This window comes from Moschus berezovskii, chromosome 26 (genome assembly GCF_049115385.1).
Source record: "Moschus berezovskii isolate FMDL1 chromosome 26, NW_MosBer_1.0, whole genome shotgun sequence".
Taxonomy (NCBI): Eukaryota; Metazoa; Chordata; class Mammalia; order Artiodactyla; family Moschidae; genus Moschus; species Moschus berezovskii.
In genome coordinates this window covers 14,102,356-14,122,592 of record NC_142485.1, presented here as the reverse complement: position 1 = coordinate 14,122,592, position 20,237 = coordinate 14,102,356, and the positions used below count along the sequence as shown (strand labels likewise).

At 43.8% G+C, this 20,237-nt stretch overlaps 1 protein-coding gene and 1 pseudogene across 1 annotated transcript in view; one reads left to right on the top strand and one right to left on the bottom strand.

Annotated features, from left to right (window-relative positions):
• Window positions 1-20,237, top strand: part of UNC5D (unc-5 netrin receptor D) — a 642,973-nt gene that overhangs the window by 413,585 nt on the left and 209,151 nt on the right. The window contains exon 4 of the mRNA XM_055416581.2: window positions 2,083-2,186. Within this exon, the coding sequence (XP_055272556.2) occupies window positions 2,083-2,186 (104 nt within the window). The remainder of the gene's footprint in view (window positions 1-2,082; window positions 2,187-20,237) is intronic.
• On the bottom strand, window positions 13,856-13,956 carry LOC129549482 (U6 spliceosomal RNA; annotated as a pseudogene).

Sequence of the window (20,237 nt, the reverse complement as noted above, 5' to 3'; positions counted from 1 at the left end):
GTAAAATTCCAAAGAAAATGAATACATGGATTGCTGGGCTTGTTATTCACGGCGTGTTTCTGACTTGCTAAAAGCAAGTTTAATGTATTTATACCATTTATACAGATGTAACTGATTCTGAAGCTCTGCTCTTTACAGAGAACATATTTCATGTTATTGTAAGCACTAAAGAAAATTAAATCAATAAATCCACAGCCTGTAATTTGAGATCCTCGGTTGAAGAAAAATACATTGTCCGGGAGGGAGGGGGAGGTCTTGAGGAAGGCTTGTCAAACTGTCTTCACTCCACTATCCCAGGCTTTCAAATGACAGCAGAAATAAGCTTGTGAGGTTCAATTATCAAAGTGTTGTTATGACACCTCCAAAAGAAGTAGAGACCAACTCCCACTCTTGTTAATGAAGCGTATGCTTAAGTGGAAAGCCATGCAAATGATATTCTTTCTCTCCTTCTCAACTGTCCCCGTGTGTGTCCTTTTTCCTGAAAAAGATTTGCCGGTGAGTACTCAGAGACTAATGTCTGGACACGTGGTAAATTCTTCCCAGTCCCTGGCGTTGATATTCTCTGTGACCGCTGGCAAGCCAATTAACCCCTCCAAGTGCCACCCTTCTATGTGTAAAAGGTTAATGGTGCAGCTTGTTTGCAAAGAGCCTGGAGTCTTCCCTGAAAGGCACTACATGGATGCCCAGCGTTGTTGTTGGACTGGAGGGCGTTGTATTTTTTAATTATATGTTTGGTTGGATAGGTTATAGATTTTATTGTGGTTGAATGTTGCCTCTTCTCCCTGGTTACAAATAAAAGACTAATAGGTAATCACACTCTATTACCATCTTCTTGAGCTCCCTAGAGGGCGAAGGGAATGCAGAGGTTACAGATTAATAATGCATTCTTTAGTTAATAAAATCATGTGCACCTCAGCTGCATAATAGCTGTGGATGGCAATTTATTAGACCAAGTGTTTTATCAGATGCTAAGTAGATAATGCTAGCAAAGACTCATGAAGTAATGAGTTTTTTCTTTCCTGCTCTCCTAGTAAATCTTCTACCCATCATATCAGTGGAGAACATTAGGGATAGTTTGGTTAAGGCTTATTTGAAATGTGTTTGAATATTCAGGAAAAGGATTCTTAGATTCTGGAACTCCTGAAACCAGGGGTGTGTGTGTGTGTGTGTGTGTGTGTGTGTGTGTGTGTGTGTGTGTGTGTGTGTGTGTGTGTGTGTGTGTGTGTGTGTGTGTGTGTGTGTGTGTGTCTGGAACTCCTGGTGTGTGTGTGTGTGTGTGTGTGTGTGTGTGTGTGTGTGTGTGTGTGTGTGTGTGTGTGTGTGTGTGTGTGTCTGGAACTCCTGACAGGGGTGTGTGTGTGTGTGTGTGTGTGTGTGTGTGTGTGTGTCTGGAACTCCTGACAGGGGTGTGTGTGTGTGTGTGTGTGTGTGTCTGGAACTCCTGACAGGGGTGTGTGTGTGTGTGTGTGTGTGTGTGTGTGTGTCTGGAACTCCTGAAACCAGGGGTGTGTGTGTGTGTGTGTGTGTGTCTGGAACTCCTGAAACCAGGGGTGTGTGTGTGTGTGTGTGTGTGTGTCTGGAACTCCTGAAACCAGGGGTGTGTGTGTGTGTGTGTGTGTGTCTGGAACTCCTGAAACCAGGGGTGTGTGTGTGTGTGTGTGTGTGTCTGGAACTCCTGAAACCAGGGGTGTGTGTGTGTGTGTGTGTGTGTCTGGAACTCCTGAAACCAGGGGTGTGTGTGTGTGTGTGTGTGTGTGTGTCTGGAACTCCTGAAACCAGGGGTGTGTGTGTGTGTGTGTGTGTGTGTGTCTGGAACTCCTGAAACCAGGGGTGTGTGTGTGTGTGTGTGTGTGTGTGTGTCTGGAACTCCTGAAACCAGGGGTGTGTGTGTGTGTGTGATTCTTAGATTCTGGAACTCCTGAAACCAGGGGTATGTGTGTGTGTGTGTGTGTGTGTGTGTGTGTGTGTGTGTGTGAGTGATTCTTAGATTCTGGAACTCCTGAAACCAGGGGTGTGTGTGTGTGTGTGTGTGGATCTTCCTGGCCCCAGAGCAAAGTGTCACGTCTTTCCCATTCTTTGCAGATTTACGGAAGAACTTTGAGCAAGACCCGCAGGGAAGGGAGGTACCCATCGAAGGCATGATTGTGCTACACTGCCGGCCACCCGAGGGAGTTCCTGCTGCGGAGGTAAGACCAGGCCAGTTCCCAAGACAGGGGACTGAGTCCTGTGTGCTCACAGGAGACGTAAGCCAGCCTGGGCCAGGCCTTCTTGCTGCCTGGACCCAACTGCTAAAGATAATGAAGCGGCTGATGGAAATAAGCTGGAAGAGGAAATTGTCTCTCCTCTAATTTCTTAAACTCTTGCCAGCCAATTTGGGTGGAAATTGTTCTGTGCCCTCATCCGTCACCCTGGGCCCTCTGCTTTGTACATTGGTTTCTAGATCCATCTAATAGGCAAAGCCACATGAAAACAGTATAGAAAGGAGGAGGTCGGGCTCCAGTGCCAAGTTTCACGGGTGTTTGCACTTATCCTTCATTTGCTTACGAAACAGACATTCCTGGAGTATTTGTTGTGTTTTAGGCGCTGCTCTGGCATGGGGGACAGCAAAGTGTTGGAGGTCACAGATCTCTGATCAGTTACCTGTTGTTCACAGTGAGGTGGTAGGAATCCAGAGTAGTCATAGTTTTTGCACCTTGCTGGTTTTCTAGAAGCTTCTATCATACAGTTAGACTATAATTATCATTAATACACACTGTGCTGGTGGGGATGGTGTTCTTTCAGTCACTATTAAAAGAGGTTCTGATAGACTAGTAATATGGGTATTAAGATAATATTGTGGGGTCTATTCAGAAGTACAAAGATTGCTTGGGAAAGTCCTGCTTTGGGGTTGGCTGACAGCTTCATTCGGGTTTTCCTGTATAAGTTGATGGAAAAACCTGAAAAAATTTTTTAACCAACCCAATACATATGCAAACATAGGTCTGAGTCAAACAGTAGACAGGCTAGCTGTGACTCTTCTCTGAGCAGCTAGGGGAAGGTCCTGAGAGTCGTGGTTTCCTCACTAAGAAGTAGAGGTATTAAAACAACAGGAAACTTTGTTGTGCATTGCTATGGGATTTTGCATTTGGAAGGACAGAAGAGTAAAAAGTATCAAGGGGAACCGAAAACAGACAGACTTGCTGATCCAGACAAGAAGCCTGCAGCGTGGATTCTATTCAAAGCTCCCAAGCTTCCCTGAAATGAAGTAAACGGACTTGAAAATTAAAGTGAACTTTCCATGCGTGATGCGAAATGATGAGAAAGGAAAATGCTTATTTTTAGATTTGTATTTATGTGAAGCAAACAGATATTTGATCTCTTTGGCCGCCGTCTTGTTCTGTACAGAGAGTGCCCTGGATTTCTGAGGCGGGGAACAGGTAGCTGGGTGTTATGGGGCCGGGTGAATGTCGGTATCATTGAGGACACCCCACGTGTTCCTGGGGGACTCACTCAGGTACCAGCCGTTTGCTATAATCACACCATCTCTCATAACCAGGCTCCCTTCCAAGCCCGGGCTGGGTCACTGTGTCAATTTTGAAGCACCAGAGGGCAGTGAAGATGGGCAGAAAGTCATGGTTTTATTATCTGTTCTGTGGGAACCAAACATTCTCTAGATGTCTAAAAATCAATTTTTACACCTAGAAGAGAGCTTAGATATTTACTTGGCACGGCCTTTCCATTTTAGGGGCAAGAAAATGGATACTCAGATCAATGACCCACCAAAGGTCTTACACCCGTTTAAGTCATAACTCTGTTCAGTCTTCCCAATGTTCCTCAGAACACTCAGAGAAAAGTCCACTTTCATGCCTTGTGTGGTCCAGGATAGTCTAGCCTGCTCTTACCTCCGACCTCGTCTGCTGCTGTTCAGTTTCCGGCCCTGCTGTAGCCACATTAGCCTCCTCACTCTTCAACCGCTGCACCAGCCATGCGCCTGCCTCAGGACCTTTGCACATGCTGACCCCTCTGCTGGAACCCTCTTCCCCAGTTACTCCACTGTTTCTTCCCTTCCTTCAGGGCTTTCGCAGATACCTCCCGCTTAGTGAGGCCTGTTCACCACAGTTCAAAAGCATCAATTCTTCAGCGATCAGCTTTCTTCACAGTCCAACTCTCACATCCATACATGACCATGGAAAAAACCATAGCTCTTAGCACAACCATACTGTATTTATTCAACTTATTTTCGATTAGAATTTAAGCTCCACAGGGAGAATTTTGTTAGTTTGGCCATGTTACACAGAATGTGGGATCTTAGTTACCTGACTAGGGATCAAACCTGCATCCTTTGCTTTGGAGGCACAGAGTCTTAAAATCACTGGACCTCCATGGAAGTCTCATGTTTATTTTTTTATCGCTTTATTCCCCAGAAGAGAAAAGAGTGCTTCTCACATCCAGGTGTCCAATAAATATCTGTTGCATATGAATGAAACATAGTTTCCTGCCTTTATTCCTGAATATTGGAGGTAGTACTGGGACTCAGCCCAGACAAAACTGTGAAATCCACTAGACTCTTGTTTTTGTTTTTTCTCTTGAATGTTAGAAAATGGGTATACATCATTCTTCACTTGGTCTTTGAAGACACAAGTGAAAATAAAGAACAGAGAAGAGAAAGGTAAGCGATGTATAACCTGGTAGGTAAGAGCCACAAGGGAAAATATGCCTTGATATAGAAATGTGTCCCTGAATGTGTACACGTGCACACACATTGAAGTGTCTTCCCAGAGAGCTCAGGGATTTAAGAATTATAAGGACACCAAGGCTCTTTGGGGCCATGGTTGGGAGGGCGGATTCCTGTTGGAGAAAGGATTAGCCTCTAGGAAGCAAGCAGCATTCCTAGCTGGTCAACTGTTGGGTTGGCCAAAAGGTTCATTCAGATTTTCCATACCACTGTATGGAAAAACCCAAATGACTCTTTTGGTCAACTCAATACTTGGGAAAGGCTGAACATGGGTTGAATTTGGAAGCAGCTCTTGAAACATCCCTCCACCTTTCTTGCCCCAACACTTTTGCTGAAAGGAAATGCTGCTACTGCTGCTAAGTCACTTCAGTCGTGTCCGACTCTGTGCGACCCCATAGACGGCAGCCCACCAGACTCCACCGTCCCTGGGATTCTCCAGGCAAGAACTCTGGAGTGGGTTGCCATTTCCTTCTCCAATGCATGAAAGTGAAAAGTGAAAGGGAAGTTGCTCAGTCGTGTCCGACTCTTCGTGATCCCATGGACTGTAGCCTACCAGGCTCCTCCGTCCATGGGATTTTCCAGGCCAGAGTACTGGAGTGGGTTGCCATTGCCTTTTCCGGAAAGGAAATGAGTTGTCCCTATTTGCTCAGTTCCTTTTTCCATCTTTTTGTTTCTTTTGTTTATTTGTTATTGGAGTATAGGGCTTCCCGGGAGGCTCAGTGGTAAAGAGTTTGCCTGCCAGTGCAGGAGATGCGGGTTTGATCCCTGGGTAGGGAAGATCCCCTGAAAAAGAGAATGGCAACCCACTTCAGTATTCTTGTCTGGAGAATCCCATGGACAGAGGAGCATGGCAGGCTATAGTCCATGGGGTTGCAAAGAGCAGGACACGACTGAGCATGCATGCATAGTGGCTTTACGATGTTGTGTTGCTGCTGCTGCTGCTGCTGCTGCTAAGTCACTTCAGTCGTGTCCGACTCTGTGTGACCCCATAGACGGAAGCCCACCAGGCTCCCCCGTCCCTGGGATTCTCCAGGCAAGAACACTGGAGTGGGTTGCCATTTCCTTCTCCAATGTGTGAAAGTGAAAAGTGAAAGTGAAGTCGCTCAGTCGTGTCCGACCCTTAGCGACCCCACGGACTGCAGCCTACCAGGCTCCCCCATCCATGGGATTTTCTAGGCAAGAGTACTGGAGTGGCTTGCCATTGCCTTCTCCGACGATGTTGTGTTACTTTCTGCTATATCACAAATACCTGTTGAGCTCTATGGTAGCTCAGATGGTAAAAAATATGCCTGCAATGCAGGAAACCTGTGTTTGATCCCGGGTTTGGAAAGATCCCCTGGAGCAGGGCATGGCAACCCACTCTAGTATTCTTGCCTAGAGAATTCCCATAAACAGAGGAATCTGGCAGGCTCCAGTCCATGGGGTCACAAAGAGTTGGATACAACTGGGCAACTAAGCACACGTGTGTGTGTGTGTGTGTGTGTATTTATATATATCCCCTTTCTCTTGGGCCTCCCTCCTCCCCCGTCACTCCCCACCCCATTCTGATGAGATTTTCAGCTGTAACCACAGGAGCAGAACACTATGTGTAAAACTTCCAGTCGTCACACACCCTGCTTCAGTGAAACAGTATTTGGGAGAGTTCTTGGCCAGGGCAAGAAGGAACACAATAAATACAGACTTCTCAGTAAGAAAGTATATTTTCTTTTCTGGTGCCTCCCCTCCTGCCAGATTTCTACACTGGTAGGTATTTACTTCCTGGATTAGTTTCCTGGGGCTGCTGTGACAAATGACTACATACTGGGACTTAAAACAGTCAAACTGAATTCTCTCACAGCTCTGGAGGCTAGAAGTCTGAAGTAGGGTGCGGGAAGGGTTAGTTTTCCTGGGGGCTCTGGAAAATGAGCTTAACTCTTAGATTCTGGTGGTTTCTGACAATCCGTGCTGCCCTTGGTGTATAGATATATCACTGCAGACTCTGCCTCCATCTTCAAATGGGTATTATTCTCTCTGTATCTTTTTTATCACTTTCTTTGTAACATTTATTTATTTCACTGTGCAGAGTCTTAGATGCAGCATCAGGACCTCTGATCTGGGGGGCAGCATGGGAGATTTTTTTGGATCTTCAGTTGTGTCATGGAAACTCTTAGGTGGGGCATGTGGAATCTAGTTCCACACTGAGGATCAAACCCAGGCGCCCTGCGTTGTTAGCATGGAGTCTTAGCCACTGGACCACCAGGGAAGTCTCTCTCTCTCTCTGTCTCGGTATTTCTGAATTTTCCTCTTACAAGAACATGAATCATTGGAGGAGGATCAACCTCAATCCAGTAATGCCTTGTGTTAATTTTCTTGGTCACAGTACCTCTGCAGTGACCCTATTTGCAAATAAGGTCACATGCACAGGTTATGAGTGGGCTTGAAATTTGAAAAGGGAGCCACTCTTGAACTCAGTCCACTTTCCACTCCCCCTTGACATATTAATACTCTTATTTTTAACCACATAGACATCATTAGAAATAAATTTCAGAGCCAGGATGGCTGAAAGAGGGCCATTTCAAGGAACAGCTGTGACTGTAGGATGGTTTAAAACAGAAATTTTGAGCTGAAGAGGGGAAGCTTTATTTCCTACCTTTTGTATTATGGATGAATATGGAGAATGTTTCTGCTGCACTGTGGGTTAATGGCTGGTGTGGGGCCCTAACAAGCTTTTATAGCATCTTCTTAAGGTGGGAAAGCATCTGGATTCCAAACACATGTGTTACTTTGAAATTTCACTTATTTATGTGATGGATACTACCTATAGCTGTGCACTGATATTTACAGCTCTTTAGTTTCAGCAATAGCTTACACACTAGTTATCACCACCAACATTTGTGTTTTTGTTGAAGGGCAGGTCGATCTAGAGGAGAAAACTGTGAGAGAGACGCATACAGATAGGGAAAGAAGGTGAAAATGTTCATACCTTCTGAGGTCAGGGTCTCTTGAAGGGAGAATGTCTGCCAGTGCCTGTCATGGGGTCTTCAGATTGCAGAGTATTTTTGTGCTTACTGACCTCTCAGTCATGCGAGTATCCTAATGTTAATGACTCTTCAGAATGGCTATAACTGGCAACTGTGCTTGGAAATTGATCAGTTACGTAATCGTCACTGTGAAATATCATCAGTCAAAGTTACCTTCTCTGAGCAGGTTGTGTTCCGCCCACTCCACTGCACCACTGGTTCCCGTCCTGCACGCTTCCTGTGGGGTCCCAGAGGTCATCACTGGGAGGAGTTGTGACTGGTCCAGTCACAACCTGCTGATGTACCAGATGGTTTTGTCCTGCAGTGGAATAGGAGGTCTCCTACTTGGCACACTGACAGGAACCTTGGGAGCAAGTCTTATTTTCACAAGACACCTCTGTCTTCTCTCTGTAAGATAGAGCATACTTGGCAACTAACTCCATCTAGATGACCAGACAAGGTGCTTTGCAGAAGAACAGAAAGAGTGCCTCTGTGTGCCAGGCACTGTGTTAGTAGTCTTTTCTGGTTTTAATTTAATTTGCAGAAGATTGCTATGAGATGCTAGAAAGCTCTTGGTATTTTCATGTCCATCTTACAAGAACTTGTCCAAGCTTTTCAATCAAACTTAAAGCTTAGACTTTTCCTCTCTTTGCTAGTTGGTGTTTCTTTTTAGTGAGATGGTAGGATTGGTTAGCTTCTGCAAAGCCTTTTTGGAAGCTTGGGACCCCTAGGCCAGTAATAACATATCGTCTTGTTCTGCTGCCTGACAGTCTACCCTGAGAAATAGTTTTTTTTTTTTTTTTTCGTTAAAATCTCTTCCAACTGATATGCTAATCCTAAAGTTGTTGTAATTGCTGTGTTTCTTTGTTTGAAATAGGTCATCTGGCGATAAAACTTATGAACACTGAGGGAATAGAGACTCTGGGAGCAGGGCAGTCCTGGAGCCCCTATGCTCCCAGGGGCCAGGAGCCTGGGTTGGATGCGATCTTAGGAAACAGGAAGCACTGAATGTCTTCAGTTACAGAGAGGGTGACTCGGAGGGGAAGGAAAGGGGGCATATGAACAGGAGAGAATACAAATAGTCTCCACCATTATTACAACTTTCCCCACATTTGGCCATGACCCCAAAAGATCTCATTGTTATAAAGGGCCCCGGTTATAGCCCCATAAGTGCATAATGATGGCTGTATCACTGGGTTCTCTCTCCTGGGAGATAGTCACGGAGTCTGGAAATGGTAAAGAACTGAAAATTCTTAGTGTGGCATAATGAAGGGAAGGTAACAACTTTGGAGTCAAACTGCAGGCCGATCCTGACTAGCATCTCCTAACACCATGACCTATGGCAAATACTGGCCACCCTGAACCTCAGAGTGCTCATCTGAAACTAGGAACAACACTTTTCCTGTAGGATTGCACCAGCCACAGAAGAAGAAAACCCAAGAACATGCAAGGCATCTAGCACAGTTTCTAATACTAAATAAATAGTAGAGAGGATGGTGGCTTCAGTTCTGCCTTCTCATTTTCTTCTTTTCTAAAGCATCGTGAACTTTGCTTCTCAGAGGAAGATGTAGGGTTCCATTACAGTTGAGGATGCAGATTGAAATGGAAAACCTTTGCGGTTTGTAACAGACTTTCAGCCCCGTGAAGAAGGATGCTGCTAGGACCACTCCTCCTTTCCCTGGGCAGCCCATGAGCTCTTCCTCCAAGCCTGTGCCTTTTTCTTGCCTTTCAAGTTCATCAGAGGATGAAGCACCAGAATGCTTCCTGTCTTCCTCTCTTGTTATCTAGTGCATATAATCTTTTATGGGCTTCCCTGGTGGCTCAATGGTGAGGAATCTGCCTATGAATGCAGGAGATAAGGTTTTCATCCCTGGGTCAGGAAGACCCCTGGAGAAGGTAATGGCAGCACACTCCAGTATTCTTGCCTGGGGAAGCCCATAGACAGAGGAGCCTGGCAGGCAGCAGTCCATGGAGGCACAAAAGAGTTGGACATAACTTAGCATCTGAGCACACACAATCTAGTGCGTGGAGGAAATAAATGGTTATTTTGGTTATTTACAGAAGCTGGTAATTATCCATGGTTTTACCTTATCTCTTGGAGAGTCTTATGAATGGCATTCAGTTTATTTCCATCACTCAGTCATATCTGTGTGACCCCATGGACTGCAGCACGCAAGGCTTCCCTGTCCATCACAAACTCCCAGAGTTTACTCAAACTCATGTCCATTGAGTTGGTGATTCCATCCAACCATCTCATCCTGTGTCGTCCCCTTCTCCTATGACCTTCAATCTTTCCCAGCATCAGGGTCTTTTCAGTGAGTCAGTTCTTCGCATCAGGTGGCCAAGGTATTGGAGTTTCAGCTTCCGCATCAGTCCTTTCAATGAATATTCAGGACTGATTTCCTTTAGGATGGACTGGTTGGATATCCCTGCAGTCCAGGGGATTCTCAAGAGTCATCTCCAGCACCACAGTTCAAAAGCATCAATTCTTCAGCACTCAGCTTTCTTTATAGTCCAACTCTCACATCCGTACATGACTACTGGAAAAACCATAGTCTTGACTAGATGGACCTTTGTTGGCAAAGTAATGTCTCTGCTTTTTAATAAGTTGTATAGGTTAGTCATAGCTTTTCTTCCAAGGAGTAAGCGTCTTTTAATTGCATGACCTCAGTCACCATCTGCAGTGATTTTGGAGCCCCCCAAAATAAATTCTCTCATTGTTCCCATTGTTTCCCCACCTATTTGCCATTAAGGATGGGACTGGATGCCATGATCTTTGTTTTCTGAATGTTGAGTTTCAAGCCAACTTATTCACTCTCCTCTTTCACTTTCATCAAGAGGCTGTTTAGTTCTTCACTTTCTGATAAGGGTAGTATCAGCCACATATCTGTGTATCTGAGAAATATTGATGTCTCCCAGCAATCTTGATTCCAGCTTGTGCCTTATCCAGGCCAGCATTTCGCATGATGTACTCTGAATATAAGTTAAATAAGCAGAAATACAATATACAGCCTTGATGTACTCCTTTCCCAATCTGGAACCAGTCTGTTTTTCCATGTCCGGTTCTAACTGTTGTTTCTTGACCCGGATACAGGTTTCTCAGGAGGCAGGTCAGGTGGTCTGATATTCTATCTCTTTTAAAAATTCTCCACAGTTTGTTGCAATTCACACAGTCAAAGTCTTTGGCATAGTCAATAAAGCAGAAGTAGATGTTTTTCTGAAACTCTCTTGCTTCTTAATGATCCAGCAGATCTTGGCAATTTGATCTCTGGTTCCTCTGCCTTTTGTAAATCCAACTTGAACATCTGGAATTTCATGGTTCACATACTGTTGAAGCCTGGCTTGAAGAATTTTAAGCATTACTTTGCTAGAGTTGAGATGAGTGCATTTGTGTGGTAGTGTGAGCATTCTTTGGCATTGCCTTCCTTTGAGACTGGAATGAAAACTGACCTTTTCCAGTCCTGTGGCCACTACTGAGTTTTCCAAATTTACTGGCATATTGAGTGCAGCACTTTAACATCATCCTTAGTGTTTTAAATAGCTCAACTGGAATTCCATCACCTCCACTAGCTTTGTTCGTAGTGATGCTTCCTAAGACCCACTTGACTTCACATTCTAGGATGTTTGGCTCTAGGTGAGTGATCACACCATTGTGGTTATCTGGATCATAAAGATCTTTTTTTACATAATTCTTCTGTGTATTCTTGCCACCTCTTCTTAATATCTTCTGCTTTTGTTAGGTCCATACCATTTCTGTCCTTTATTGCACCTGTCCTTACATGATATATTCCCTTGGCATTTCTAATTTTCTTGATGAGATCTCTAGTCTTTCCCATTCTGTTGTTTTCCTCTGTTTCTTTCCACTGATCACTGAGGAAGGCTTTCTCATCTCTCCTTGCTATTTGGAATAGATGGGTATATCTTTCCTTTTCTCCTTTGCCCTTAGCTTCTCTTCTTTTCTCAGCTTTTTGTGAGGCCTCCTGAGGCAACCATTTTGCCTTTTGGCATTTCTTTTTCTTGGGGATGGTCTTGATCCCTGCCTCCTGTACAATGTCACAAACCTCTGTCCATAGTTCTTCAGACACTCTGTCTATCAGATCTAATCCCTTGAATCTATTTGTCACTTCCACTGTATAATCAGAAGGGATTTGATTTACCCTTCTGAATAAACCATTGATAAACCACTGAATGGTCTAGTGTTTTTCCCTGCTTTCTTTAAGTCTGAATTTGGCAATAAGGAGTTCATGATCTGAGCCACAGTCAGCTCCTGGTCTTGTTTTTGCTGACTGTATAGAACTTCTCCATCTTTGACTGCAAAGAATATAATCAATCTGATTTTGATATTGACCATCTGGTGATGTCCATGTGTAGAGTCTTCTCTTGTGTTGTTAGAAGAGGGTGTTTGCTATGACCAGTGCATTCTCTTGGCAAAATTCTGTTAGCCTTTGCCCGGCTTCATTTTGTACTCCAAGGCCAAGTCAGATTTGCCTGCTATGTATCTCTTGATTTCCTACTTTTGCATTCCAGTCCCCTATATGAAAAGGGACATCTTTTTTGGGTGTTAGTTCTTGAAGGTCTTCATAGAACTGTTCAACTTCAGCCTCTGCTGCACTACTGGTTGGGGAACTATGAAACTATGAGCCGTGCCATGTGGGGCCACCCAAGGTGGACAGGTCATGGTGGAGAGTTCTGACTAAATGTGGTCCACTGGAGAAGGAAATGGCAAACCACTTCTGTATTCTTGCCCTGAAAACCCCATGAACAGTGTGAAAAGGCAAAAAAATAGGACACTGAAAGATAAACTTCCCAGGTCAGTAGGTGCCCAATATGCTACTGGAGATCAGTGGAGAAATAACTCCAGAAAGAATGAAGAGATGGAGCCAAATCAAAAACAGCACCCAGTTGAGGATATGACTGTTGATGGTAGTAAAGTCCGATGCTGTAAAGAGCAACATTGCATAGGAACATGGAATGTTAGGTCCATGAATCAAGGTAAATTGGAAGTGGTCAAACAGGAGATGGCAAGAGTGAGCATTAACATTCTAGGAATCAGTGAACTAAAGTGGACTGGAATGGGCGACTTTAACTCAGATGACCATGATATCTACTACTGCGGGTAAGAATCCCTTAGAAGAAATGGAGTAGCCATCATGGTCAACAAAAGAGTCTGAAATGCAGTACTTGGATGCAATCTCAATAATGACAGAATGATCTCTGTTCATTTCCAAGACAAACCATTCAGTATCACAGTAATCCAAGTCTGTGCCCCAACCAGAATTGAATGGCATTGTTGTTACTAAAAACACTTGGGTATATAAACTTTTTTTTTTATCGCCCAAAGTCCACAGTTTACATTAGGGTTCATTCTTAGTGTTTTACATTCTGAGGGTATGGACAAATTAGTAATGACACGTATCCATCATTGGGCTTCCCAGGTGGTGCTAGAGGTAAAGAACCCACCTGACAATGCAAAAGACAAGAGTCTCGGGTTGGATCCCTAGGTCAGGCAGATCCTCTGGAGCAGGGCATGTCAACCCACTCCAGTATTCTTGCCGGGAGAATTCCCATGGACAGAAGATTCTGGCAGTCTACAGCCCATAGGGTCACAAAGAGCTGGACAGGACTGAAGCGACTTAGCAGACATGCATGCATGTATTCACCATTATAGTATCATACAGAGTCATTTCTCTGCCCTAAAATCCTCTGTTCTCTGTTCATCCCTCCCTCCCCACAACTGGAAAACTCTGATTTTTTTTTTAACTGTCTGCATGGTTTTCCCTTTTCCAGAATGTCGTATAGTTGAAATCATACAGCATGTATGTAGCCTTACTGAGTGTCTTTCACTCAGTAATACGTGTTTGAGCTTCCTTCATGTCTTTTCATGACTTAATAGCTTATTTCTTTTGTAGCATTGGATAATATTCCGTTGTTTGAGTGTACCCAGTTTATTTATTCATTTATCTACTGAAGGACATCACGGTTGCTTCCAAGATTTGGTAATTCTGAATAAAGCTGATATAAATATCCATGTTTGGGTTCTTGTGTGGCCGTAAATTTTTAGCTTATTTGAGTAAATATCAAGGAGTACTACAGCTGGATCGTGTGCTAAGAGTGTGTTTAGTTTTGTAGGACGCTTCCAAATAAAAATATGTAACGCTTCATGAATTTGTGTGTCATTGTTGCACAGGGCCTTGATAATCTTCTCTGAATCATTCCAATTTTAGTATGCGTGCATGCGTGCAAAGTCCCTTCAGTTGTGTCTGACGTTTTGAAATGCTATGGACTGTAGCCTGCCAGACTTCTCTGTCCGTGGGGATTCTCCAGGCCAGAATCCTGAAGTGGGTTGTCATGCCCTCCTCCAGGGGATCTGCCTGACCCAGGGATCGAACCCACATCTCTTAGGTCTTGCATCGGCAGGCAAGTTCTTTACCACTACTAGCGCTCCCTCCAAAGCAAGCATGGTATAAAACTTGAAGGTACTCACCAGGCAGCAGACACAGGTCTAAATGAAATAATTAGTTGCACATGTTTCTGAAAATACCTGAAATGTGAATGGATGATAATTCAGCCTTTTCTAAACGCCATGAGCTCATCCCATTGTGAGATGTATTAGAATGCATTTGTCACTACAGTTGCTTTTAACCTCAACCTTGGGTCAGTTCTAACTAAAGATGGTCACTTTTTAGTGTTTAACACTGTTGTTTAGCTAAAACCAATTTGCTCTTTTCAAAACAATTCGTTATCCCACACTGCACTTTTTTATACTCCCCAATTAAATGCAAAATCTATCTTTCATAAAAGTTAGAAATTATGTCCAATGAAAATCCGACATTTTAATGGTTTTCCACAGATTAAAATTGTAGAGTTCTCAATAAACCCTGATTTACTGATGTTGGTTGTAAAATGGTTATTGCTGTTAATAAAGCCTGTAAATCTTAACAGGTTATATTTGCCTTGGACAATAAAACTTGCCATAAAGGCTTAGTGTCTAAGGCTAATTCTGCACACATCAAGGTAAACAACCTCCTCAAAATAATTCAATGTCTGAGAATTAAAAGCCCAAAGCCAAGCAACTAGCAGATTGTAGCCTTGAGCCACTGCATGCTGGGCAATCTTATTGTTTTTATGTCACCGAGGAATCAAGATGGAATTAGGAATCTAGAATTAGAAAGGTCAAGGTCAAGGGGCCATGTTTTGGCTATTACAAACAGTGCTGCTATGAATATAGGGATGCTTGTATGTTTTTGCATTATAGTTTTCTCCAGATATATCGGAGTGAGTGAGATTGCTGGATTGTATGGCACCTCTATTTAGTTTTGGCAAACCTCCATGCTGTTTTGCATAGTGAATGGATTACATATGTACAATGGACTACTGAAGTGAAGTCACTCAGTCGTGTCCGACTCTTTGCGACCCCATGGACTGTAGCCCACCAGGCTCCTCCGTCCATGGGATTCTCCAGGCAAGAATACTGGAGTGGGTTGCCATTTCCTTCTCCAGGGGATCTTCCCGACCCAGGGATTGAACCCAGGTCTCCTGCATTGCAGGCAGACGCTTTGACCTCTGAGCCACCAGGGAAGCTGGATTACATATGTCCAATGGACTATTACTCAGCCATAAAAAAGAGTGAAATAATGCCATTGGCAGCAACTTGGATGGACCTAGAGATGATCATACTAAGTGAAGATGTGATATCACTTATATGTGGAATCTAAAATATGACACAAATGAATTTTATCTACAAAACAGAAACAGACTCACAGATACAGAGAACAGACCTGTGGTTGCTGTGGGTGAGGGAAGGATTGGGAGTTTGGGGTTTACAGATGCGAACTATTACATTTGACAGTAATTGTACTATTAATTTTAGAATAGATAAACAACTACTGCATAGTACAGGAAACTATATTCAGTGTGCTGTGATAAACTATAATGGAAAAGAACATGAAAAAAGAATACGTGTGTTTGTGTGTATAAAACTTAATCACTTTGCTATAAAGCAGAAATTAAATACTTCCAATTTAAAAAAAATAATTAGAAAAAAAGGTCAAGGGCCTTAGTCAGTGAAGCATAGCTTGGAGAAGGTCCCCTTCTCTCTGTTGACTGATCAGTAGGTTGGACGCTTGTGTAACAAGGTGCAGCCCCAGGAACAGAATGAAAGAATGCACTTTTTGTCTTATAAAGTGTGTCAGAGTCACACCTGTGTCGGAAAAAAAATTACTGGTGAGGGTTGGGGCAGGAGGCTGGATTTAGGGAAAGTGTCAGATACTCAGTCGTGTCCGACTCTTCGTGACCCCATGGACTGTAGCCCACCAGGCTCCTCTGTCCATGGAATTCTCCAGGCAAGAATACTGGAGTGGGCTGCCATCTCCTTCTCCAGGGGGAGTTAGGGAAAGGAGATCATTTTTTCCTTCCAGATGCCCATGTGGAAATCAAAGGTTTTAAAGAAGCTCTGTTAATCTTGGTAGACTTGGTGAACATTTGTCCTACTTTCTTATGTTCAGGGAATTTCTTTTAAAGTCTCACCTCCCTAAGGTAAAAGCTCAAAAGCTTATTTTCTGGTCTTTGTGGTTAGGCCTACTCGTCAGGTGTGCTCACCCAAGGTGGGATGGAGAATTGAGCAAGTGACAAGGTACTGGTATGGACATCCCTCTCTGGAGAGGACGGTGGCGGAGGTACCTGCCAGCAGAACTGGCGAGTCTTGTGGTTGGGAACCGTGTCAATGTCATGGCTTTTGAACTGCGAGGACGCTGCCAAGTGACTCGGTTTCCCCATGATGTGGTTGCTCATTGTTCTATTTGGCTGCCTGTTATGTACCTTTGACTTTACTGGAGATTCTAGGCGTGTGTCTCTGTGTGTGTCTGTGTGTCTGTGTCTGTCTGTGTGTGTGTATGTGTCTGTTTGTGTGTGTCTGTGGGACCCTGTGGACTGGAGCCTGCCTGGCTCCTCTGTCCATGGGGATTCTCCAGGCAAGAATACTGCAGTGGGTTGCCATGCCTACCTCCAGGTGTGTCTGTGGCACAATAATAAGCACATTTGGCTTTTAACCTAAAGGTTGGTGGTTCGAGTCCACCAAGGGACGTTTCCAAACCTTTTGGGCTTCGCTTGTGGCTCAGCTGGTAAAGAATCTGCCTGCAATGCGGAAGACCTGGGTTTGATCGCTGGGTTGGGAAGATGCCCTGGAGAAGGGAAAGGCTACCCACTCCAATTTTCTGGCCTGGAGAATTCCATGGACTATATATAGTCCACGGGGTCACAAAGAGTCAGGCACGACTGAGCGACTTTCACTTCACTTCCCTTCTTCCAGGGGATCTGCCCGACCCAGGGATTGAACCTGCATCTCTTATGTCTCTTGCATTGGCAGGCAGATTCTTTAAAACTAGCATCACCTGGGAAACCCTGGAAGAATGTTATTAGCGATATAATCTTTAATAAATCCTTTGCCACCTACTCAAGTCAGAGCAGAGTTGGTTGCTTGCAATGAAGAATTGTGAGTGCCCTGTCTTACTGCTTCAAGGATGCCTTTGATGAGTACCTGAAAGCATCCCTTAGAACCAAGCATGTCACTATGAGCTAAAGGCTCTTTGAGGGCTGTTGATCTCTCTTTCTTTATCTGTAAAATAAGGAAGGGGGCTGGAAACTGCTAAGGCCCCTTTTGTATCTCCGATTATTCCTGTTGTATAAATAGTAGAATCTGCATACTATCAGGTTTGTTTTAATAACTCTGTTAGACTGGTGCAGACAGTTTTTAAGTCAGAAACCATTTTCCCTTATCCCCTGTGAGGATATTCTTAATGAAAGGTTCATTTATTTCAAGTTTGTTCATTGCCATAAACCCAGGAGAGAATCTGATGACATTGAACTGTTTCGTACAAGAATCACTAGACTATTGTGTTTAACCTCAGTCAAACAGACTAGGAAATGAGGATTTTATTTTTTTAAAAAAGATTCTTAATAATCCACTAGAGAAACGTGGAGATGCCCAAGTTCTGAAGCAGTGGACCTTAGGTATAAATAATTAATTTTGTGCAACCAAAGCAGAGAGAGAATGTCTAATAGTCCAGATAAACTTTGCTTTGAGGAGACTGACAATGAAGACCTTTGCAGAAAGCGACATTTGATTAGAATGTATAATATTGTAATATAAACCTAATGGACTCTTAGAACAGGGAATGTTGAATTGGTTAAATACTAGTAATTAAGTGCCAGTAAATTACTTCTCTAAAAACATTCCTGTAAAAAGAAATTTGCTATCGTAAGAGAGATGGGGAAATGAGGTTAATATAAGTTATTTAAAAAGTGAATGTCTGCAGCCCGAATACCCTCATCATTAATACGGGTCCTTAAGTCAATCTTATTAATGGACTGACTTTTACCACATCCTTATCTGAGAAGTTCTGGCTCCTCACTGAGGAAGAAAAGAAGCCATCTGAAGCTCCTTGATTCATGTTTATTTTCTTATCTTTTTTTTCTTGTTCTGTATTCTGGGAGGGGGTGAAATATGGAAGATAGAATTACATTTTTCAAAAGCCAAGGGTAGAGACACATGATGAAATGACAAAGGCAGTGTCTTGCCTCTTTTCCTTTTTTTTCCATGCATTCTTCTAGGTCAGCCCTACACCCGCAACTTCCTTTCTTTCTTACTACTTTCTGGCGGTATTATTTACAGCCCCATCTCTGTGTTCTCCCATTTTTCTTAGTCTGGAAGATCCTTGACATCCGCCATCTATCTGCCCTTTACACAGTTGGGAGAAGCTCTTTTAACCCAGCCAAGTCTAACTTCCTTCCTGGCCATCCCAGGTGACACTGGCTTTGCTTTCTTAGAAATAGCTGCTTTAATCAGTGTGGCCTGGTCAAGTTAAGGGCCGCAGTTTCTCCTTTCCTCTAATCACTTTTAATGTTTTAATATTTATTGGCGTTATTGTTGATTTACAATGTTGTGTTAGTTTCAGGTACATAGCCACATATCCACTCTTTTGTAGGTTCTTTCCCAGCACAGGTTATTGCACAGCATTGAGGAGAGTTCCCTGTCCTACACAGCAGGTTCTTCTTAATTGTCTGTTTATGTATAGTGGTGTGTATGTTTATAGCATAACACTATGAACAGTTTTCGTTTCTCTTTCTTGCCCTACTTCTTGTATTAACTTCTTATGACCTTATGTCATATTTCCTTGAGCTAACTCCCTTCAGGATGGGAAATGCAAATGATGCTTTTCAGTATCCTTTTATACCCTACCCCTCCCACCCCCACCCTCCCCATCCCTTTCACTCCCACCCTCCCACTCCCCTCTCCCTTCAGTTCAGTTCAGTTCAGTCGCTCAGTCGTGTCCGACTCTCCGCGACCCCATGAATCACAGCACGCCAGGCCTCCCTGTCCATCACCAACTCCCGGAGTTCACTCAAACTCATGTCCACAGAGTCGGTGATGCCATCCAGCCATCTCATTCTCCGTCGTCCCCTTCTCCTCCCGCCCCCAACCTTTCCCAGCATCAGAGTCTTTTCCAGTGAGTCAACTCGTCGCATGAGGTGGCCAAAGTATTGCAGTTTCAGCTTTAGCATCAGTCCCTCCAATGAACATCCAGGATTGATCTCCTTTAGAATGGACTGGTTGGATCTCCTTGCAGTATAAGGGACTCTCAAGAGTCTTCTCCAACACCACAGTTCAAAAGCATCGCTTCTTCGGCGATCAGCTTTCTTCACAGTCCCTCTTCCTTACCTTAGCAGATAACACTTGGCTTCTGGGAATAGTCCGGAAGCCTCTGTGACTTAGTGGATGAATATTCACACGACTGCTTTTTGGTATGCATTTGTGCATGCTAAGTCTCTTTAGTCGTGTTAGATGCTTTGCCACCCAACGGGCTGTAGCCCACCAGGCTTCTGTGTCTGTGGGATTTCCCAGGCAAGACTACTGGAATCGGTTGCCATGCCCTCCTCTAGGGGATGTTCCCGACCCAGGGATCGAACCTGCGTCTCCTAAGGCTCCTGCATTGCAGGCAGATTCAACTGTAAAGCTGAGCCACTGGGGAAACCTGCTCTTTGATATACATAATCATAAATTCTTAAATTCAAATGATCACTTTCAAATTTACAAAGATTTTTCACATATATTGACTCATTTGATCCTTAAAGCTACTATCTGTGGGAAGGCAAATACAGGAATATCTCTGTTTTATAGAATCGTTGATTCCGTGGATAATTTCATGGAGAAACAACTCCATCGCCAACATTCATTATATATGCACTCAATGCCAGGTACTCATACTGAAGCCTTCCAGCAACTTTCTTGGGGTAGGTGACAGTTACACGCCAGTGGTATAAACAAAGAAACCAAGGCACAGAATGATTAGGTGGCTTACTGAGTGATTAAGCCACTCATTGAATCCGGAAAGCCTGGATTCTGAGTCTGTTCTCTGAAACTCAACCTGATGAAGCTTCTTTATATGTTGGATGTCGTATGCTGAGCATGAGCTGAGTAAGATAAGACCCCTGTTGTTTTCTCACCCACCATCTTATTTCATGCGTGT